The sequence below is a fragment of the Hyalella azteca genome, unplaced genomic scaffold (assembly GCF_000764305.2).
Source record: "Hyalella azteca isolate HAZT.00-mixed unplaced genomic scaffold, Hazt_2.0.2 contig4152, whole genome shotgun sequence".
Taxonomy (NCBI): Eukaryota; Metazoa; Arthropoda; class Malacostraca; order Amphipoda; family Hyalellidae; genus Hyalella; species Hyalella azteca.
The window spans coordinates 187402-209841 of record NW_025934377.1 but is presented as its reverse complement, the minus strand read 5'-3'; the positions used below and the strand labels follow the sequence as shown (position 1 = coordinate 209841).

General features: G+C 37.7%; 2 protein-coding genes across 3 annotated transcripts in view; both read left to right on the top strand.

Annotated features, from left to right (window-relative positions):
• LOC108673098 (nucleolin) overlaps window positions 1–9396 on the top strand; it is a 90862-nt gene extending 81466 nt beyond the window's left edge. For both annotated transcript variants that reach the window (XM_047879899.1, XM_047879900.1), the window contains 3 exons: window positions 4573–4785; window positions 5989–6079; window positions 7380–9396. In XM_047879899.1, the coding sequence (XP_047735855.1) occupies window positions 4573–4785; window positions 5989–6079; window positions 7380–7569 (494 nt within the window). In that variant the 3' untranslated portion in view covers window positions 7570–9396. The remainder of the gene's footprint in view (window positions 1–4572; window positions 4786–5988; window positions 6080–7379) is intronic.
• Window positions 9397–10448: 1052 nt separating this feature from the next.
• Window positions 10449–22197, top strand: LOC108673105 (serine/threonine-protein kinase PLK4). The gene is made up of 12 exons (XM_018160885.2): window positions 10449–10582; window positions 14498–14593; window positions 14869–15073; window positions 15398–15596; window positions 16129–16279; window positions 16462–17081; window positions 17295–18447; window positions 18638–18780; window positions 19050–19168; window positions 19973–20103; window positions 20457–20705; window positions 20920–22197. Exons 1-12 carry the CDS (start codon window positions 10547–10549, stop codon window positions 21328–21330), a joined length of 3513 nt encoding a protein of 1170 aa, XP_018016374.1. The 5' UTR covers window positions 10449–10546; the 3' UTR covers window positions 21331–22197.
• The last annotated feature ends 243 nt before the right edge of the window (window positions 22198–22440 follow it).

Genomic DNA, 22440 nt, shown 5'->3' with positions numbered 1-22440 from the left:
TCGATTTAATTATCAAGGAGACATTACGAGTGATATTTCTACGTTTGCCTTACACTCAGAGAAATGAGGGACATTTAGTCAAAATAACGATGCACTTTTTACCTTGTGTGTGTCATATTTACCCAGATTAGCATGTAAAAAAAGTCGTATCAGGGCACTAATATCTCTTCTTTAATTGCTATTACTGTGGTGTCACTATTTGGAGGTTTATCCTATTAATTTTTATGATTGTAGCGTCATTACCTAATTACTCCTATAGGCTATAGGGCAAAAATTTTTTATCAGAAACCAAAATCCTTACGTGAATTCCAGTGTGTTTAAATAATATTTTAGTTTTCCGTTAAAATTTTTGGGAAATGTGACGGTTGCGAGCTCGTTAGGCGGCGGCTGCTTGATGGCAGGCTGAGTTTGTTCAGTAAACTTGGCGTGCGGCAACTTAGCTTCTCGCGCGCGACTGAAACTTTGCTGCTCACCGCGCCAAACTATTGGCTTAGTAGCAACGAAGCTAACGGCAACCACGTGCCGAAATTCTGATACTAGAAAATTCACGCTCCTAAAATGTATATGTGAGATGGAAGCGGCATGATTAAGGTTTATAAACACTGAGACAAGAAATATTCTTTAAAAACGTGTTCAAAAAGATACATATTTTGTGATTATTGTTTTATGGTTAACGGCTTCAAGTTTTTTTTCGCATGATATTGTTTTTTTACGTGGCTTGAGTGATGTAAGAGTAAACGTGAGTTCGTTAGCAATTGTTTTATGCAGCTCTGAAATTCTAATAGTAACTGCAGGCTTGACGCCCTGAAATTTTTATAATAACTACAGGCATGACGCTCAAATTCTAATAGTAACTGCAGGCATGTCGCTCTGAAATTCTAATGGTAACTTCAGACATGACGCTCTGAAATTCTAATGGTAACTTCAGACATGACGCTCTGAAATTCTTATACTAACTGCAGGCATGTCGCTCTGAAATTCTAATAGTAAGTGCAGGCATGACGCTCTGAAATTCTAATGGTAACTTCAGATATGACGCTCTGAAATTCTAATGGTAACTTCAGACATGACGCTCTGAAATTCTTATAGTAACTGCAGGCATGACGCTCTGAAATTTTTATAGTAACTGCAGGCATGACGCTCTGAAATTTTTATAGTAACTGCAGGCATGACGCTCTGAAATTTTTATAGTAAATGCAGGCATGACGCTCTGAAATTCTTATACTAACTGCAGGCATGACGCTCTGAAACTTTTATATCATTAACAGTTTCAAGTTCACGACCGCTTATTATTGTGGTAATTTGCAAGGCCGGTGGGCATACAATTAGCATAGATGTTTTCTCGATTTTGGCAAGCTTTACTTGAAATTCATGAACTTTTTACCAGCATTTGCTCTGAAGATTTCAAGAACAGTGAAACTCAATGAGTAATTATAATGTTATATTTATTTTTTTTTCTATCTCTAGATTCAAACTAAAAATAAACAAAACAGGCGCATGTGCTGGCTTCTTTTCCAGTCTTTCTGTTGTGTCTTTTATATTTATTTTCTTTTAACGAGACTCTGATGAAGGCTTGGTCGAGACATGTGGCCGATGGGAAGTCCACGTGTGGCTGCTCTTCAGTAAAAGTTTTTTAAAGCATTTATTAAGAGACGTTTGCGTGTCTTCAGAGTTGGCTTCGATTCGATTCAATTAATCATTTTCTGGATTATATTTCACTTGCAAAGTTTTTTTATAGGCGTGTTAATTAGACTGTAAATTTTACTTCTATCGTGTTCTCCGATATCTATGATCTTTTACAAATGATCTGTGATCTATCTATGAACTTTACTGCAAATTTAAAGGAATTAATCAATTTATTTATTAGCTATATTTTAGCGTAAGCTCAACTTCCTCCGTAAAATAGAAGCAGAGATATTTCATATAGAGTAAAAAAATTCTTCGTAGATTTGGTTCATTTCTTTGTACTGTCTAACTTAAGAATGAACTGATAATTACTTTTTGATTTGTTTAGCATTTATAGGCCTCAATTTAATTTACCTCTAGAGTTGTATAGACTTTTTCTTATTCTGAAAATTACTATAAATGACTGTCCTGAAAAACAGAAATGCTTGCATAATTATTTATTACTTCTTTACTCTAAAATTTGAAATTTCAGACAGAACCCTCGATTTAAACACTGTACCTATAAAAATATTATAGGCTGACTTGTCAGTAATTTCCGTGCATCTAAAATAAAGAGCATAAATATTTATCATCGGCTTCCAATCTATACAATATTATTAGCAACTTCGTAGGGCCTCCTCCTCCTGGTGACCTTATAGCGCCAAAATTTTGTTTGCCCATCAAACAGCAATAAGAAGGCACTAGAACTCCTCTCACAGCCTCTCATATGCCACTCCAGCCAAGCAAGATCCATCGATTTTATAGCCTTTGCTGCCACCCTTGTCGCATCCAAAGGACTCCAGCACCTTCATTCTCCCTAAGAACGGCTAAGCCCACGATAATGTAAATTTATTCTTGCTCTGAGAATCATGTTCTTGCAGGATTCAGTGCTGTTGTTACTGAACATGATATACATATTCCTTTGCTCCGTCCTCTGTAGATTCTGAACTGAGCTTTGGCAAGAGTGAAGGTAACGCGTGTGTCTGCGGATTTGTTCATACAATCCTGTGGCTTGCAATAGTGTGCCGAGAAACACTCTGGAGATCTGCATGGTAATGTATAACTAATATATAGTACATCCGTGTTGACCGAGAAACATTCTAAATACCAGTGCACCAAATAATGTTGAAGATTTTCATTAATATTGAAATAAATATTGCATGAATTCATGCAATATTTATAATATTACTCCCATTATTATTGAATTTACAAGTAATTATTAGCAAATTACTAAATTTCAGATAATTAAGAAAAACGTGAATAATGACGGAAGCAACGACTGTTAATCGTTAGACCATTTTCCTATAATTATGAGCATTCCAAATTTGTTTATCTTGTTACCAAATTTAAAATGCCACCAATCTTCTCAAAATTAATTAACTCATGTATAAGTATTTAATTTTCGCTTAAAAACATCCCTTTTTGAAAGCTCAGACATTGAAATCCAAAATATGTATGTAACAGTTAAGCCTAAAGTACATTGGCCGGCTCAGTGTAGTGCAGAGACATTATTGTCCTCTCTCGAAACTTGAGGAAAAACCTCAACAAAACACTTCCATAATAGCGAATGAATATCAGGCCAAGCGTATACTATTTTGTAGGAAGTCTCCTGTATTTATGAAGCCTAAAATGTACAGGCTGTTATGGCACCGTTGCCCTCGAGGGCGAGGAAAGACTGCCTTGTTTTGGTGTCCACCAAAGCGCGATCAATCGTGGGCCTTTTGCCCCAGTCTTTTGATGGGCTGCTAACGTCGCGCTGAGAGGCATCAACCCAATAATATTTGTGGCAGGGTAACAATATTATCAATTATCATTACTGTTCAAATTCTATTATATACTTCAAGAATATTAATGAATATTTCGAGATATGAAAATTTGTTCGTGGTGGGAATGGGTATTGTCAAATATAGACAATAATCATACATTATTTTAATAAATTTTTAATTTTTTATACATTAATATTTAATGCAATCTGGTCGTAATTTTATTTTAGAAATGACCGTTTTTAAATACACTTGAATTTATACGAAAATAATAATGCATAAATTAGTAATATGAAGGTTTCCATAGTTTATCTTTCAATTATGCTTCAATTAATTGAAGCAATCCTTAAGTAAAAATACCAGTTGAAGTAAATGAAGGTCTTTAATGACTCTTTCCTGTCCCTGTGCCTGCCTGCCATCATCAAAAGAAAGAATTTCTCATCGTCGCGTTGTTGCTCCAGTGAGACGTGACCGGCCGCTTGTGGAAGAAACGCGTGTCATTTTATTTTAAATAAAGACTTGCCTTCCTAGGGAATGCTTGTGAAGGAGAGCTTATCAGTGCCATTGATAAACGAAGACATTTACAGGTTAATGTGGAGGACTGCGTATGAAGTATATTTCTTTCTTCGAATGGCAACTTTCATATTTTTGATGGGTTGAATGTTCGAGAGCATTTTTTCTGCATCGGAAATTGAAAAAATGCGAAAGGATTATATTCGTTCATTCCATGTGAATCTTAGAGCTGCAGCTACTTTTCAATGGGTAGTGGTTATGTATAAATATTGTATATACACTCACTCTGTGCTGAGGTAGAACTTTTCCTCATGTTTTTGGTGAAATTTGTCTCGATGCATGGCTCCGATTTCGAAATGCCTTCGCAATATTTTGTTTGTGCCTCGTAAACTAAAGACTCTCCTCGTGGTTCACCGACTTCATGTTGTTTCGAAGATTGGTTGTATTGTAAGCACAACTGCAATCAAGAGCAAATTGTCATTAAAGCTGAAGTAATTTGTAACACTTGTACCGTATGCATCCCGTTTCGCGAAAGAAATTTTAATTGCATCCATTTCTTCAAATAAAATGTGTATTGATTGCCTCGATTCCCGAAACAATTGAACTAATTATATTATCTTAATTGTAACAGAGGCGACGAAGAGCCGCCACAAGGACGGCTACGGCCGACTCTCCACCACAGACGAGGAACTGATCGACCACAAAGACGTGAACGGCAACGCCGTCCTGACCAGAACCTCGGCGCTTGAGCTCTCGTCGCCCTCGTCAGCGTCTGACTACAACAACTTCGTCTCCACCACCGACGACGAGGATGACGACGAGAGCGAATTTGATGACGATGAAGGTGAGTTTTCCTCGGTGATGCTGTGCATAATTTGTTCTAGTGACCTTCAAAGACACGCCCACAATCTTTATAAGGTTTCTTAGGCTCTTCACTTTTTATTATGTATCAGCGGTACCGCTATTATAAGAACCAAATAAAAAGTATTCAGTTCACCTGCAAATTCTAACAAGAATTCCATTCTTTCGTTACACAATAAATTACAATTACTTTCAAGATACATCTTGAAAGTAATTACATCATCTTGAAATATACAGCATCGAACATCTGATACACTACGATATATGAAGAGACTAAGACACCCGAGGTTCGGAGGGAAGGTGGGTAGACTTGGCCGTCTTTGATGATCGATGCTGCAGTGTTTAGCTAGCGGAGTGCTGGGCTCGAAATGAGCGCGTGAAGTGTTTAAACGACGCCCTGAAGACTGCATCACTTGGCCAGCCTGCTGTACGGGATAGATTCTATATAGTCTCACACGTGTGTTATACTTTCGAAGAAGATATAATGTATATCCAGACCAAGGTTGAGGTCATATAATTGCTATTAGTTCAACCATGTATCTGCACACCGCTATTATTATTATTATTATGTATACAGCCCAAACATCATTACGTGTGTAGACCTTTATTTTACTAACAAATAGTGTCAAATCGTTAACCACCATTAACCATCATTTTACCAGCAGTGTGCTAAATGAAATTTGTAAAGTGTTGGACGAGTAAGCAAGAAGTTAAAACCGAAGTTTTTTGCGCACTGGTGTCCATTTGATTTTTGACCCGACGGAAATGATTGATCAAAAATTTTTTACGACGAACTGAATTAAACGGGTTGCCCAAGAATTTCATCTAAAAATATTTTCCAGAATTAAATCTCGTGTGAAACATTCTCATTAGTATGATTTTGATCACTTGTTTAAATTACATGTTCCATTTCAATCTTAAAATCATTTGTGAAATGTAAAATTTTCACCCTACTGAATATCATTTGTGAGTAAGGTGAACATTTATAGAATAATTAGGGTAGAAAATTTCCCTAAACTTATCACGTTTGCATCAAATGATAAATTGCCCTGACGTGCGACGTTTACGTTGCTGATTGAGTTCTTGCTTAACTCTTGACGTTTGCTTTGTAGACGCTGAGGCCCTGACGTGCGACGTGAACGTTGCTGATTGAGCTCTTGCTTAACTCTTGACGTTTGCGTTGTAGACGCTGAGGCCCTGACGTGCGACGTGTGCGAGCGGGCGTTCGCCAGCAGTTGGCAGTTGCAGTCTCACCAGGCGAAGAAGCGTCACTACGGGTGAGCGATGTGACCAGGGTAGCTTGTCGGACCCTGAGGTCTTGATGTGACATTTTCTCATGCTGATCAATCATGTCCTTAGCTTGGAAAATCACATTGATCTGCGATTAAGGTGAATAAATTTCAAACATCAACTTTGTTGCCGAATGCGTTCTTGGAAGTCAAGTGTTTCCTGAATATGAAGAATATACGTTAATTATTAATAAAGCTATATCTAAACAAATAATATAATCTTATGCATTAGTTTTTTTAATTGTACGAAAATCAATGAGAAATCGCTAGATATTTCAAATCTCGGCATCCGGGTCATGGGTTTCCCTCATTATAAATTTTATGACTGCAGCCAAATCTGACAGTAAAGTTTCCAATCCAATTGTAGTTACAAGCAAGCACTTTATTTGTCAGTAAACGAATTTGTTTTAATTTCGTGTTTTTCGTGGTGACAAAGAAATTTCGCTTCGTCTATAGTTTAGAAATAAGAAATGTTCCCTCATTTATATTTTCTTTTCTTTCTCCGTTTTTATAAATCAGTACCGTTGCCATCGATCACTCATTTCCCTCACTTATGTCACTCACTCATTTCCCTCACTCATTTCCCTCACTCATTTTCCTCACACACTTCCCTCACTTATTTCCCTTACTCATTTCCCTCATTCATTTCACTCACTCATTTCTTGTATACATTCCCCTCACTCATTTCACTCACTAATTTCACTCACTAATTTCACTCGCTCATTTCCCTCACTCATCTCCCTCATTCATTTCACTCACTAATTTCTTGCATACATTCCCCTCACTCATTTCCCTCGCTCATTTCCCTCACTCATTTCCCTCGCTCATTTTCCTCGCTCATTTCCCTTGCTCATTTCCCTCACTCATTTCCCTCGCTCATTTCCCTCGCTCATTTCCCTCGCTCATTTACCTCGCTCATTTCCCTCACTCATTTCCCTCACTCCCGTCGCACATTCCCCTCGCTCATTTCCCTCACTTATTTCCCTCACTTATTTCCATCACTCATTTCCCTCACTCATTTCCCTCACTTATTTCCCTCACTCATTCCCCTCACTCATTTCCCTCACTCATTGCCCTCATTCATTCCCCTCACTCATTCCCCTCACTCATCCCCCTCACTCATTCCCCTCACTCATTCCCCTCACTCATTTATTTCCCTCACTCATTTCCCTCACTCATTTCCCTCACTCATTTCCCTCACTCATTTCCCTCACTCATTTCCCTCACTCATTTCCTTCGCTCATTTCCCTCACTCATTTCCCTCGCTCATTTCCCTCACTCCGCGCAGATGCTCGACCTGCGAAAGCGTCTTCCGCTCGCTGTCTGCCCTGGAGACGCACAAGGAGGAGAACCATCACTGGTCCGACGAGGACCTCTTCTTGGACCACGACGACGATGAAGATGAAGATGACGAGTACGAGACCGGATTTTACGATGATGACGAGGATGATGAAGAAGAAAAAGAGAATCTATTATAAAATTGTCTGGTTTAAAAATATATAGTTTTCGGTCGAACCGGTCGAACCATCACTGGTTCATGATAATGAAGATGATGATGGCGAGTACGATACCGGATTTTACGATGATGACGAGGATGACGAAGAAGAAAAAGAGAATCTATTATAAAATTGTCTAGTTTAAAAACATATAGTTTTCGGTCGAACCATCACTGGTCTGACGAAGACCTCTTCCTTGACCACGACGATGATAATGAAGATGATGATGGCGAGTACGAGACCGGATTTTATGACGATGGCGAGGATGATGAAGAAGAAAAAGAGAATCTATTATAAAATTGTCTAGTTTAAAAATATATAGTTCGATCGAACCGGTCGAACCATCACTGGTCTGACGAAGACTTCGTCCTTGACCACGACAATGATAATGGAGATGATGATGGCGAGTACGAGACCGAATTTCATAATGATAACGAGGACGATGAGGGAGAAAAAGAAAATCTGTTATAAAAATGTCTGGTATGAAAAGACGTACATTATAGTAACATGATTGTCAGAGAACTAAATAGCTGAACCTTACGCTTTTAGATTAATGTAAAACATACGTGTATATATTGGTGAGTTTTAATCTAATTCGCCATAATAGAGGTTATAATCACTCGCAGGTTATGATAATAATTTATTTATATGTTGATAATTCATTGTTAAGACAGAAGTGATGAGGGCACTTCCGGCGAGTTGAAATCAGCGCTGCAAGTAAATGTCACTATTAGTTACAGTGAAGTCAGAGTCTCTATCCAAAATGCACGTAATGAAGAAATATTCTATAAGTTCTCGTTGCAGACTGAAAAATGTTAGAAATCTCACCGAAATAATAATATTGCTTGAGTGTTTAAAGTGAATAACCAAGCACTTTACTGATTGTTCTATGACACCACGTGAACATTTAAACATAACTAAATGCTCTAACACTTGAAGCTGGCGACATTAAACTTGTTTTGTGTGTGTTATGTCCCAGAAGTCAGGAACGCTTCCATCGTCAAGGATAATCCTGAGCTTGCGTGGTCCCAATGTCGATCATTTCCCTCATGCTTAGTGATGCGTTGAGTATTATTTAAGAGCTATTCAATATTAACATTGCTATACTTATGGAAGTCCTCGAAGTCTATCGAATTAATGCAGAGTTATTGAAAAAACTCAATTACTGAAGAAAAGTGTGTTGATGCGGTGCGTGAATAGTTGACATCTTGCATTATTCATAAATAATTTTTGCAATTTTCACTATAGATACCTACAAATCAGTTCAGGTTCACGATAATAAGTCCAACAACTTCCGTTATAAGAAGAGTCTGTTGTACTTTGTTAGAAGGTTGGAAACACGTTCCTCATACGATAGAAACGCGATTGTGTGCAGCAAAATTGGGAGTGTTTTTTAGGCTCCCGCGTCCATAAATTATCAAACCATAAATTATTAAACGATGGCATGAGTCTGACGTTGAAAGTCTTCTTGATAGAGCTGCTTCGAAACGTATGCATGTGTAAAATCCAATTTCATTTGAGTGTGTTTTTTGGGCATGTAATCAAAAATTACGTTTTGAAGTAATCTGTTTTCTATAATATAAGTTCATTCTTTTTCAGCCCAAATTTATCCTTACTTTGTGTATCTCAACGTTATTTTCTGCATTTAATATAATTGTATATACCTGAAGGCACATCACAAGAGACAATTAATACGCATAAGATATGAAAACATATCATCGAACTGAAAATAGAAGTTTGGCCAGACCATGGTTTAACTATACAAGGTTGACCCACGAGGATTTCCGTCTTTCAGTTCAGCTTTCTTGTTACGTCACTGAGATCGAGAAACTTGAACAATCCCGTCATTCCTATGACGGATTGGTTGACTGGTTTGATCGCATTTCGGTGAATGGTTAATGCCTGTGACGTCATTGACTGAGATCAGTGACGTCACATGCGAACAACGAACTACATCCGCAAAAATGAGCTTCCCATGGGTCAACCTTATACTAGTTCAACCATGGGCCTGATCTTTGCCAGAATTATATATGCTTTAAGCGATCGTTAGACTTTCTGATATAGAGCAACTTGACTACCATACAGTCTAGAAGCTATATCCGATACTGTCTCGGAATAATTGTACTGCTACACTATTTAATGTGTCGACAGTCGTTGAGCAAATTTCTTTGTCATGATAAGCAGAAGAATTGTTACTTTATAATTTTGTAAATAGGTCGAAGAGAAATATATTACTGGTGGATATACGAAAATTTTCAGAAATATTATTTCATCGTGTCTGAACCGTTAAAATGAGCATTATTTCCTTCAGTAAAGAGAGGCAAGTTATCAAAAAATGTGTTAGGACGCTCCTTAAAAATGTACCTACATACTGACGAGAAAAACTGGGCTGTGGGCTCAAATAAATTGATGAAAGTTGGCATTCGTTTGATTCATTCACCTTTTCATCGTACAGGACATTACAAATTTGGTTTCAATTTATGGTTAAACTACTATAAGGATGACCCTTTAGATGCTCATTGTTGCGGAAGTAGTTTGTTGTGTGTCTGTGATGTCACTGATCTTAGTGACGTCACGGGCATTAACCATTCACTGTAATGCGATCAAACCAGTCAACCAATCCGTCATGGGAATGACGGGATTTTTTTTCGTTTCTCGATTTCAGTGACGTAACAAGAAAGCTGAACTGAAAGGCGGAATTCATCGTGGGTGACCTGGTCAACCTTATATAATTCAACCATGACGTCAATCGTTCTAATCATGAAAAAAAAATAGAAAAATTACGGACAGGTCTGTCGTCCGTCATATCTTTGGGAAAACTTGGAATCCGCAAACCGAGTTTTTTCAACCAATCAGCGTTCGTTTCTCTGTCGCGCTCTGAAATGAAAATATAAACAAAGCTCTACCGTAGTCATGATCAACTTGAAAATTCCTATTAGATCATTTAGATGGAGGTGATATGACTTCCAATAAAGAATTTGGACGCGCCATTGAGGTATGCTTCTTTATCTATTGATAAATAAAATTGAATCGTGTGTAAAATATACGTTTTGTACATATATTTTGCTTTACTTGTTAATGGCAATTTAGTTTCAAACCTAGGCCTATTTGTAAAATTAGGCAGAACTTGCAGAAGCTAGAAGGTCTGCGAAAATATTATTTTTAAAAATCATGTGTGATTGTGTGAGAATAGGCTGGTTTTTCTTTTTTTAATGAAGAAATTGGTAAAAAGGCATAGCCACATAGGAAAAGGCTATAAAAGGCTATACTATAGTGGGAAATTAGGTAAAAACATCCCTTGAATTGGATAAAAATGCCTGTGAATCTGCCTAATTTTGCCTCAAATTACCTGTTCCTATTGTCTTTTTCTTATTTCTTTTGTGAAAAATTTTGAAAATGGCCTAATTCTACTGGCAATTTTTGAAAATTACCTGTAAAACAATTAGGCTATAAGAAAGTTTAAGCCATTCTAAACTTTTTTTTTCTAAATAGAGAACCAGTTGAAATTGGCCAAATTTACTGGTGTTTATGTCTGATTTAGATGCAGCTTTGGCACAATTTTCCACTCTGGCAGTTTAGCTTGGCAGGATTAGAAATTTTATACATATTAGCTACAGAAATGTTGTGGCCCTAAAATGACAAATTTTAAATGCATTTGGAATCTTGTGGCTCAATGGTACACTTCTATTAACATTTAACAATTAATAATTTTTGATAAAATTCCATTCTAAATCAGAATGGAATTTTAAAAATTTAGGTTCTTAGGGTAAACGCGGTATATTCCGACATTGTGGGTAATTCAGACACCTCTCTAGTTTTTCCTTTATATTAAGCTTTGTTTTAGTTCCATGCGTTTGTTGATGGTTGAAATGGTGACGTCATACATTTGCGCATCAAACTACTGCCGAAACACTAGGTCTAGGCCATCTAGCCGGAAAATGTTGAGATCCAAAGAGAGACGGTGCATGCCACCCAATGAGATTATCGAAAAATGTGTCAAAGTTGACAGTTGACCTTGCTCTACCAAATAGTGATAAACTGTTTGTGAGAAAGAATATTATGGTTTGAGACCATGGTGGCAATCCATAGGTTATTCAAAAGAACCTGTTCTTATGTCATTTTGAACCGATCAACGCTTCTTNTACCATAGAGACCTATATAACATATTTTATGTTTGATACACCTATTAATGTTTTTTCTTTATGTTTCAGACTCTACAGAGTCTTATATATGGTAATTTTAACTTAATTTCCAAACCGTGTTTCAGACTCTACAGAGTCTTATATATGGTAATTTTAACTTAATTTCCAAACCGGTCAATGTTACCCCGTCACGGCTGCCATTATATGGTCACATTTCGCCCATTTGGGGGCAGTGCCCCCCATTTGCAAACAATGACACTTTCCTAAAATTTGTCTTTTTCATATGTAACAAGAAGAGTTCTACTACAATGCACCACAACCTGGAGTTATTTGGAGTTATTTTACCAAAAAATAAAATTGATTTTACCACCCGGTCAAAGAAACCCCAAGAGCTGGGGTAACAAAGACCATCACTTTTTTTTTTAAATTACATCAAAACTATGAGAGGCAGGAGCCAGCAATTTATGGTGAGTATAGCTAGAGTATAGACCTGTATTTTGCATTTTTCAATTTAAGTTTAACTTATCTAGTAAAAAAATGGCATCATTTTGAAAAAAAAAATGTGGTCAAAGTTACCCCATTTTACGGTATTAGGAATCTTTTAAGTATACTTGTATTTGCTGATTTCAAGTGTTAAATAAATTAATAGATGATTAAGTTGATAAACGCATTTAGACACATAAAAACTAATTCTGACACAACTTGAATTGGACACACACAGCTCGTGCCAAGCTGTGTGCAAAATTTAAAATTTTCTTAATTAAAAGCTTAATAACTGTTAAATAAAAGCCTAATTAAGTACTTAGTGCTCAATATTCAATAGTGTTCTAATTCGAAGCTGTGTTGTATTCCAATACAGCTCACGCAGCGATCGGAATTCGAACACGTGGATGTCTGAATTACATATTAGTACAATTTGAAGTGCGGTCATACTACGTCTCACCATGTGCCAAATATAGTCACACACAGTGTCGGAATATAGGGATTTGGTAGGTTTGCATTCTATAGGCTTTTAAATAAATATGACAACATTTTGTGACGTTTCATCATTGCTGGCGCGTAGTACGGTATTGAATTAAGTCTGCTAAATATAATGCAGTCTGACATGGCCACAGCTACACAGTGGTGGGCACAGTTCCGCTAATCCGCTAACCGCTAATTAGCGAAGCTAACTTTTTCCTTATCGGATTAGCTGTTCAGCTAACTTTGAAAACCTTTAGCGGACCAATTAGCTTCCGCTAAATTTAGTTCCGCTAACTGGCAGTCCGCTAAAAATGTTTTAAAATCTCTGATTTAATGCTAATTATCGTAAGCCGTGTGCCACGCCCACACTGACGGCTGACTACGTCATCAAAATGTTCGTCAGCCAATCACGTCTTGTGTTACTGGCAGTAACACAAGACGTCCTATACTACAGTCCTCTGGTGGACGTAATGCTGGCAGGCATCACGAAAAGATTTGGGTCCCTCCTAGAAGACAAGGAGTGCCAGCTGGCAGCGGCCTTCCACCCTAAGTTTTGCCTGTTCTGGCTGGAAAAGCATGATCACAGCCATCTCAGCAGGGTACAGAAGGCCATGGAGACCGCCGTGGAGACAGCCCTGAGGGAGACCGTTGAGGAGGGCAGCAGCATCACCAGCAATGACGAGGATGGGGAAGATGACTTATTCAGCAGCATTACTCAGCCCATGGAGTCTAGGAGGAGCCACGGGTCACTGAAGTCCAAGGCACAGAATTTGGTGAAGACCTGGCTGGAAAGCAGCTCGAAGGAGGAATTGACTGATGTTGCCTTCTTGGGCGAGCAGGTGTTGATGAACCTTTTCGTTAAGTACAACACAGCCATCCCATCCAGTGCTGCAGTTGAGTGCCTTTTTTCCTTAGGCTAGGACATCTTGAGTGCCAAAAGAGCCACCCTGTCAGATGCCAACTTTGAGAGGCTGATGTTCATGAAGGGCAACAATCATCACCTCAAGGAGATGAAGGCGAAGGGCAAGCTAGAGTAAAAGGAGTGTGTAACCCTGGTGTAACCTTAATATTTCTTATTCGTTTAATAAACTGTATGTTGAATGTCAACTACTGCCTAATTTCATTTGTTCATTTAATTATTTATGTTACGTACATCTTGATCATCATCTGATCTTGGCATGCTACATCTTTTTGGAAAGCTCCTTTTCAAGGCTTAAAGTTCAGCTCTATATGCCTTTTTCAGAGTTTCCCCCCCCTCCAAATTAAGCCTAATCTAAATTTATATATTAAAAATTAGCATTTAGCGGCAAATTCCGCTACATTTTTTGATGATTTATCGGTTTAGCGTTATCGAAGCTAACTTTTCAGTTAGCGGATTAGCGGTTATCGAAGCTAACTTTTAGGTTAGCTGTGCCCACCACTGCAGCTACATTATTATCAACAAAATGCTTTGTATGCAGTCATTGTTAAGGACATTTTGCACAATAGTGGTACTGAACTGGGAAAGTTCAATATTTTTCGAAGTGATACTTTTGCATTTTGCTACCTATATTTTTGATCAAACCAAAATACTTGACTTTGAAGCCACAAGATTTCATAACTACCAAAATTTTGTGATAATATGGCTGTTATATTAAAAAAAATAAATAAAATTTTAGCAGTCCAGCTCCAAGCCCCTACAGAATTTTTGTAGCCTGATTTATAACAATTTTCAAGCCTTGAATCCTTTTCCAAGTTATGGAAAGCAATTTTCAAGCTACAAACTCAATTTCCAAACCATTGTCTGATTTTCTTTTTGTTAAAAGGAGTACAATGTGCACGAGAAGATTGGTGTTGGAGGCTTTGCATCCGTTTATCATGCTACCTGCAGTAGAACTGGATGGAATGTTGCCATCAAGCAGGTTGGTTCTACTTTGTGAATTTTTATGAATAAAAAATTTTGGGATTTTAAATACCGGTAGTCTGTAACTACAGCTTAGCAAATAAGTTCCAAATCAAGAATATAATCTCCTGCTTATTGATGAAATTGCTACTATCATGCAATTTATATCATGTTCAATAAAAATAATTGAATACCACAAAATTTGGTTTCTTCATTGTTATAATAATGATTTTTTCTTTATCTATCATCATAGTGTTTTAAACAGTTAACCCCATTATTTGCTTCATCTTTCAGATAAGCAAAGAGCAGATATTAGAACGTGGGCTCAATGAGAGAGTGAGACAAGAAGTGTCCATCCATCGTACTCTTGATCACCCATCCATATTGAAGCTCTACACTTTCTTCGAGGATGCCAGATTTGTATACCTTGTGCTGGAGCTCTGCACCGGTGGAGAGCTTCAAAAGGCCCTCAAGGGAAAGCCTCTTCCAGAGGAGCAATGTAAGATTATAATATGATACTTCAAGGCCACTATAAATTTGTGATTTATGTTCATACTCCTTTTGCCATCAGCCATACCGGTACTAATTAACAGAAACAATGCTAGAGGTAGATTTTACTTTTAAGAGTGTTTGAAAGATTTTTGTCCTAAATATTTGACTTGTCATTCCAATATTGTATACTAGGTACTTCTGTTAATTGGTCATATTTGAATTTTCCTCTCCATGTTAAAAAAATGAAAAAGTTCTATGCAAGGAATCTAGGAATGTAAGTCTAACATATTTTTGAGAAATTCCTATTTATTTTTTAATGTTTATTTTGAAGGTGTGCGTTACGTGCGTCAAGTGGTGGCAGGCATGCTGTACCTGCACAGTCTGTCTATCATGCACAGGGACTTGACGCTCTCTAATTTGTTGCTTGCTGCTGATGGATCTTTGCGCATTGCTGACTTTGGTCTGGCCACTCAACTCACTCGTCCTGATGATCGACACACCACCATGTGTGGCACTCCAAACTACATGAGGTACTAGGGTATTAATCAGCAAATGGAAAGATGTTCTCCTATTAGCAAGGGTTACTTTATTTTTGTTTAAGAATCTAAAAAAGGGTTACTGTTCTGGGGTGATTGAATTAAAAATTTAAACTTCAGTTCATTGAAATATTAGGTTCAAAAATATTCAATAGAATTGAACTTAACCTGCCTGGATTAATTATGTTACTTTACTTTCAATTCATGTTGAAGTATTTTCAAATTGATCACAGAACTCAAGAAAGAAATGAAAGATCAATTCAATGATTTATTCATAGAATTTGTGCACTAAGCTTACTCTGTAACTTTAATTAGATAATAATTCCTGTAGACCTTGTATTTCGATTTCTATGTGAAAAAGATTATATTTTCTAAAAATGTTTCACCACAGACACCAATTGTTTCATTTAGTTGGATTCGTTAAAGCTTAAAGGGCAAATAAATTGACTGGTTTAGTAGGTACCTATATATATTTTTTGCATTGTGACTTCTCCAATAAGTTCTGAAATCATATATTTATTTTCAGTCCCGAGGTTGCCACTCGGAGTTCTCATGGTCTTGAGTCAGACGTATGGAGTCTTGGTGTGATGGTCTACACTATGATGGTCGGACGACCGCCCTTCCATACTCATGCTGTCCGCGCTACAATCACCAGGGCCCTCTTGGAGCAATGCGATGTAATGGCTCTACGTTTTTGCAGTAGTATGGGCGTATTGCACAGATCAATTTTTCATTTATTCAACCTAGTTTCTCACGTAAAAATATTTTGTGACTTTGTTATGGTATTTACTTGCTTGTAGCTTGTGGTAGGTCTGTCAAAGTGTCAAACAACTATTTTGTAAATTATTTTTTCCTGCAGATACCCTCACATTTATCATCAGAATGCCGCGATCTCATCTCTCGTTGCCTTCAAAAAAATTTTCGCGAGAGGATAAAACTACGAGACATACTTCATCATCCTTTCTTGAGAAACTCTGAAACTGAGCCAACATCGGGCAGAATGTGTGGGAACAGCATAGCAACATCAGATAGTGGCCTGTATACCATGACAACCTCGGGTAATAATCTCACAAGTCGGCCTACCACGCTGCATGCCATTGCAGAGGATGAAGACAGCATGTGTAGCCCTGAAATATCAGCCAGGCATGGCAGCGCCTTTGATGCTCACAAAGATAATGGACATTTCCATAGGCCACAATGTAGCTCCAGAAGTGCTGATGATCGAATGATTTGCTCGAACGAACGAGAGAAGTTGCCTGGAATGTCCTGGGAAGGTGCTGCGCTCAGTGACCGGGATGTAAAGTTGACTTCTGCTGGCTATGGCGACCAATATGATAACCGATGTCTGAGTCAGCGGTCCTCAGAAAATGTGCCTGACGGTCGACGGGGGAACGATGCTGAAGGCGTTTATCGTCCTCATGATCCAGGTGGTCGAATACAGAATTTCCCTCACTCTCCCCCTGTCAAAATCAAGTCCCAGTGAGTAAATATTATTATTCAACTATACATACAGTTCCTATTCACTGATGGATTGTTTTTAATTGTTACTGTGTTTCATGTTAGGTAATTTTAAAATTGTAGATATATTTTTCGCTTCTATATATGTTCTTTAATGAAATAGGTGAGTCGCAGTACTTAAAACGTAAATAAACCTGAAAAATTTACTTTAAAATAATTTTTTATTGATTACAGCTCCCGACAAGAAAGCAACCCAAGCAATCTGGCTGTCATCCAGACTTTAAAACGGAAGTTTACTGGATTGCCTCCTATGCATCCTATTACTAAGCTAGGAGGTTATGGCCACCCTCACATGCCGCCTCCTTCTGCAAATTCGACTGATCACTTGAAAAGGCGACCTCTCCACTCCGCAGGATACTCTGAACGGCTGGAGTTGGCCGTTGATCCATCACATTATGAAAATGCTCAAGATCTTGGTGAAGCTTATGGCGAGGGCCGAAGACGTTCGAGGTCTCACGATCGCGCCTTTGACAGGAGAGTAGAAAAACCTCAAGGACGATCACTCGATAGGCTGGATTACAAACAGAAAGAACTTTTCCTTGATACTCCACGGGATGTTAATGCAGAAAATCAAAACAGGTTATGGCAGCCATCCTCATCGCTCACGAGTCGTCGATCAGATGACTCTCTAGAAAAAAATTCAGCCGTGACAAAGGAACATTCTTGTTGTCGCAGTGCACACCATAGGAATAACTGTCCAAAATTTCAAATCCTTAATTATGATGAGGAAATGAAGAACCCTGACCAGAAAGGGGCTGCTTCTGGGCCTCCTTACTCGTGTTGCAATGCTTCTACCCATCGTTCTGGTTGTGAACTTCGAAGGCAAGAAGTGAACCATCTTCAGTTTGTCCAAGACTACGTGAATCAGAACACTTTTGGGCATCCAAGTTCCAGTGATTTGCCTTCCAGTGACCGCCAGTCCAACAATTTATTGGATGACATCACACCTGTCAAATTCACGCCAAGATTAGATATGATTCCTTCCGTCCCAAGCAGAGGAGAGGCGATCGAAAAAGATTCCGTTGCATCTCAGCAAGTATCTTCACGAAAGAATTCGCATGCAGATCATGTCCATATAGATTCTTCACATCGAGAGCCGGCACCAGACTCAAACAGATATCGGGCTGCCAGCAAGCCAGAAAACGGCTCGTTGTCCCAGCAGTGTTCACCTTTAAGCACAAGGAGACTTAGGCCAACTCGACAGACAACCAAAAATGCTGTGCTTCATATCTTGGCCAGCGGTGAAGTATGCATTGAATTTGTGAAGCGCAAGAAAAGAGGAGAGCTTGTAATGGACGCTTGCAGAATTTCGCAAGATGGCATGAGAGTAAGTTTTCGTCTTGATTGGATTTTATTTCCAGTCCTTAATCCTTGAGATCAATGAGGTAAATTTATTCAGAAATCTTTCATATGCTTTAGAATTCAATGAATTTACATTGAATTGCATGCTACTTTCCATCTATATGTTTTCAAGACGACAAAGTCTGAAAAGCAGCTTGACGGGCATCTATTTCCAGGTTGTGTTGTACTCCATCAACGATGGAGCAGGAGGTCCTCCACAAGACGTTCCTTACGCCGTACCTCCAGGAGGTGCCGAAGCTTTCTTCAGCTTTGAAACTCTCCCTAAAACGTACTGGAAGAAATATATATATGCTTCCAGGTGTGTTATATGTATGGCTAGTTTAAGGACGGAATGTTTATATATATCTGAATTTATTACTGTTGATATTTACTAATAGAAAATTTACACTTTTTTTCGAAAGAGAGGAATCTAATGGTAATCTTCTATAACTTTATCGTTTAGGTTTAACCATGACAACAATAGCTTTTTACTATAAATAAATCCCTAATAATTTGAGAAATGATGAAAGAAAAATTAGTCAAAATAATTTAATATTTTCTTCAATACATTGTTGCTCCTACCCTCAGATTCGTCGATGTGGTTAAGACTAAAACTCCTAAAATCACTTACTACAGTCAACAAGCCAAGTGCATACTTATGGAGAATTCTCCTGACGCTGACTTTGAGGCAACGTTTTACGAGTCTGGTATGCTGATTGACCGGGGCTTGTCAATATTTGTTTGGATTACCATTGGTTTACACCTGAAACTGCGCGCTGTTTCACCTCTAGTAGTTTTTTCCATATCACTCTATGTCCTCTTCTTACAACACTTCTCTTTAACTTCACTTCTTGTTTGTCTGTCTGTCTGTTTGTCTGCTACAAATCTTGTAATCGAAATTTAATACACTTCTACTTATCCTATCGATCTGAAATTTTGCACACTTGTGTAAAGTTGGAGACAATGCATGAATCAAATGTCAAAATAAAAGATTTTAAAAATTAAAATTTTTTTTTTTTTCAATATTAAAAAAAATTGAAAAAATAATTTTGTCAGCTACAAATCTTACAACTGATATCTGACACACTTTTACCTGTCTGATTGATTTGAGATTTTGCACACTTGTGTGAAGTCAGAGGCAATGCATGAATCAATTAATAGAATAAATAATTTCGAAAAAATTATATATTAAAAAAATTGAAAAACTAATTTTTTAATTTGAAAATTAAATGAGAAATTCATTGTACATTCGTACGATTGGAGACACTGGATTCTTTGGAAGTGTTGTCTTTAAAAAGTAATTTTTAAACGCATATTATTTTTAGTTAACTCTTTCCTTACACCTAGGTTTATTTTTTCAATTTTGTGGGATTAAACTTCTGGTTATACTTTGAATCAAATTCGGGTTATACTTCCCTCCAAAATCTAAATTAACTATTTATTTGTTCTATTGTGATGATTCTAATTGTGATGTTCAGGATGAAGGTGTTGATCCTGTTTGTTTTGTTCAGGTACTAAGGTCCTGTTGAGCGGCGGTACAATAGCAGTGACTGAGGCCGACGGTACGAAGCACTCCACGTCACGCTCCAGCTCACCCCACCTGCCCACCTCTGTGCTCCATTTCCACAATCACGCTAAGACGGTGCGACGTTCGCACTCATAGCAAATATCTACTTGAAAAATTTATTCTTGTTTTAAAATTTTAAAAACTTTCATTTGATCAATAGTCAGTTCTTAAAACGCAAGATATATTATCATTGCCGTCCAAACGTTAAACATTGTGGATCGAAGACAGCATATGCTCTTCTTGAGTCACAGACTTGCAATTATGTTCCAATAGATGTGCTAACGCAAATTTCAAATGTATTAAGTTAATGAGACTCTTGCAATTATTTAAAACAAACTGGTTTACCAAATTCCATGGGGATTGGTCGTGTATGGTAACATCCCTTTCATGTTGATAGGTACTCAATAACGTGCTCGTTTCTTGTACAGATTCATGAACACTGTCTTTATCTGGAGCGAGTGCTAGCGGACGTTGAGCAGAAGACAGGCCACGATAGCTTTCCGCTCACCATTGGCCGGAAACCTGCAGCCTTTTCAGTTGAGTCAGCACAGGTTCCAGCCAAGTCTGATCGTCCTTTCTCCTCCCAAAACAAGAAAAGGAATGAAGGCGAAAAGGAAAACATATCGCCAGCGTCTGTGCAATCTGAAATGCCGAGGATTCATTCGGTCCTCAATCAGGTAACATCTGCTGCGTATTTAATTAGTTCTAATGTACCATTTATTGCTCTGCTGTTGGAAATTACTACCGTTGATTGCAAAATTCTTTCTAACCAAACTCTATTTACAGGGAGATAATTGGATATAAATCAAAGCTAAATTGCAATATCTCGATACAAGTTTATTTCAAGTCGTTTGATTGCTGTTTTTCTTGTAATCCTCCGGATCGTGACAGGTTGTTGGTTCGTACGAAGCGTCCATATCCAGTTCTGCATCAGCATCACGACCTGCACTTGTAGCACGTAATTTTGATTCATCTCAGAAGGAAAATTGGACAGAAAAACACAAGCAACAGCTTCCAGTAACACAACGCAATGACACCAAGAACGTCCTTCAAAATACATTCGTGCCTGGTGTCGGGTGGATGAGACAAAAAGATGATGGATGCGTAAGTGTTGAGTTTATGGACGGCAGTGAAGTAACAGTGGATTGTCGGGTTGGCGCTGCCGCAGCTGTCATCTACAAAAGCTGCAGTACTGATATTGCCGTCCCATACGGTGCCAATGCAACACTGCCCCGACATCTTAGGGATAAATTGTCTACTGTTAAGAACCTCATGGCGTCTCTGATGCAGACTAAATACTAGTTAATTGTTTTCTATTTTACAATCGGAATTTTTCTACTGTAGTATGCAGCATTACGAATGCTCTCGATTTAGGGAAATTTAGACCTTTCTGCCTAAACTGACTCGTGACCTATACCGACTTTCTCTTCGTCGTTTATTTTTTTTTCTATCTCATTGCAACTTAGTTAAAATTTACTTTTGTTTAAATATTTTCAATGAGGATTTCTGTTGGTTGGTCTCATTTAATGTCCGACTGTTATTATCAAAGGTTTTAACATTACGAGATGTGTTGAAGCTGAAAAGCTTCGACGTTAAATGATACCATTGGTTTTATGATTGATCGATTCACCTGTTTCTAATGGCAAGATTTTGAATGATATTTGTTTGATCGATCACTTTTTTATTAAATATAAGTTAATTAAATGTTCTCAAGGAATCTAACTTATTTTACAGGTATGTTTTCGACGTAGCTCAAGTTTATTTTTTTTAAATAGCGTCAGATATCGGCATTCCATTGAATAAGATAAAAAAATAAAGAAATGCCTACGATATCATTGTGTCGGCTACAAAGATGGTGTGCAGATTCGATATAAGGTGTGTGACGAGATATCAATTTTCTTGCGTACGGTATTTCAAACATTTCAAAAGCTAGCTGCTAGTCAGCATCATTTAGAGTTCCATTTGCTACCTCTGGATGTATTTCGTTACTGCCTTTGTTTCGAAATTCGAAAAATGACAATTTACTAATGTCTCTGTACATGCCGTTGCTTTATCATTTAATTTTTTCGTAATGTTATATGGTTAATATTATTATGCTTGTGTGTTAAAAGTTTTTACCTTAAAGTTTTTTCGTAATTTTTCTAATATAATATGTAGACATTATTTTAATCTTCCTTCTTTTATTTTCTTCGTAACAAACGTTGCCCTTTGCATCTCGTCATTAATCTTGCTTGAATTTCAAAACAGGCTTTAACTGCAAAATGTATTTTTGAACACGCCGTAGCCGGGTAAATATAGGTCTCATTGTTATTATTGGCACCATGGTATTAGTGCAATAAAATTCCTCATTTTGTGAATGTTATTCATTATGTCTTCTCACGATGTACAGCTTGTATCAAACATCTACTTCGT

Bases quoted from the DNA above. Each gene is read 5' to 3' on its own strand.
- LOC108673105 (XM_018160885.2), top strand. From the start codon at position 10,547: ATGACTTCCAATAAAGAATTTGGACGCGCCATTGAG. The intron at 15,597-16,128 runs GTACTAGGGTAT...ATTTATTTTCAG, and splicing joins GGCACTCCAAACTACATGAG to TCCCGAGGTTGCCACTCGGA. The intron at 18,448-18,637 runs GTAAGTTTTCGT...ATCTATTTCCAG, and splicing joins TTTCGCAAGATGGCATGAGA to GTTGTGTTGTACTCCATCAA.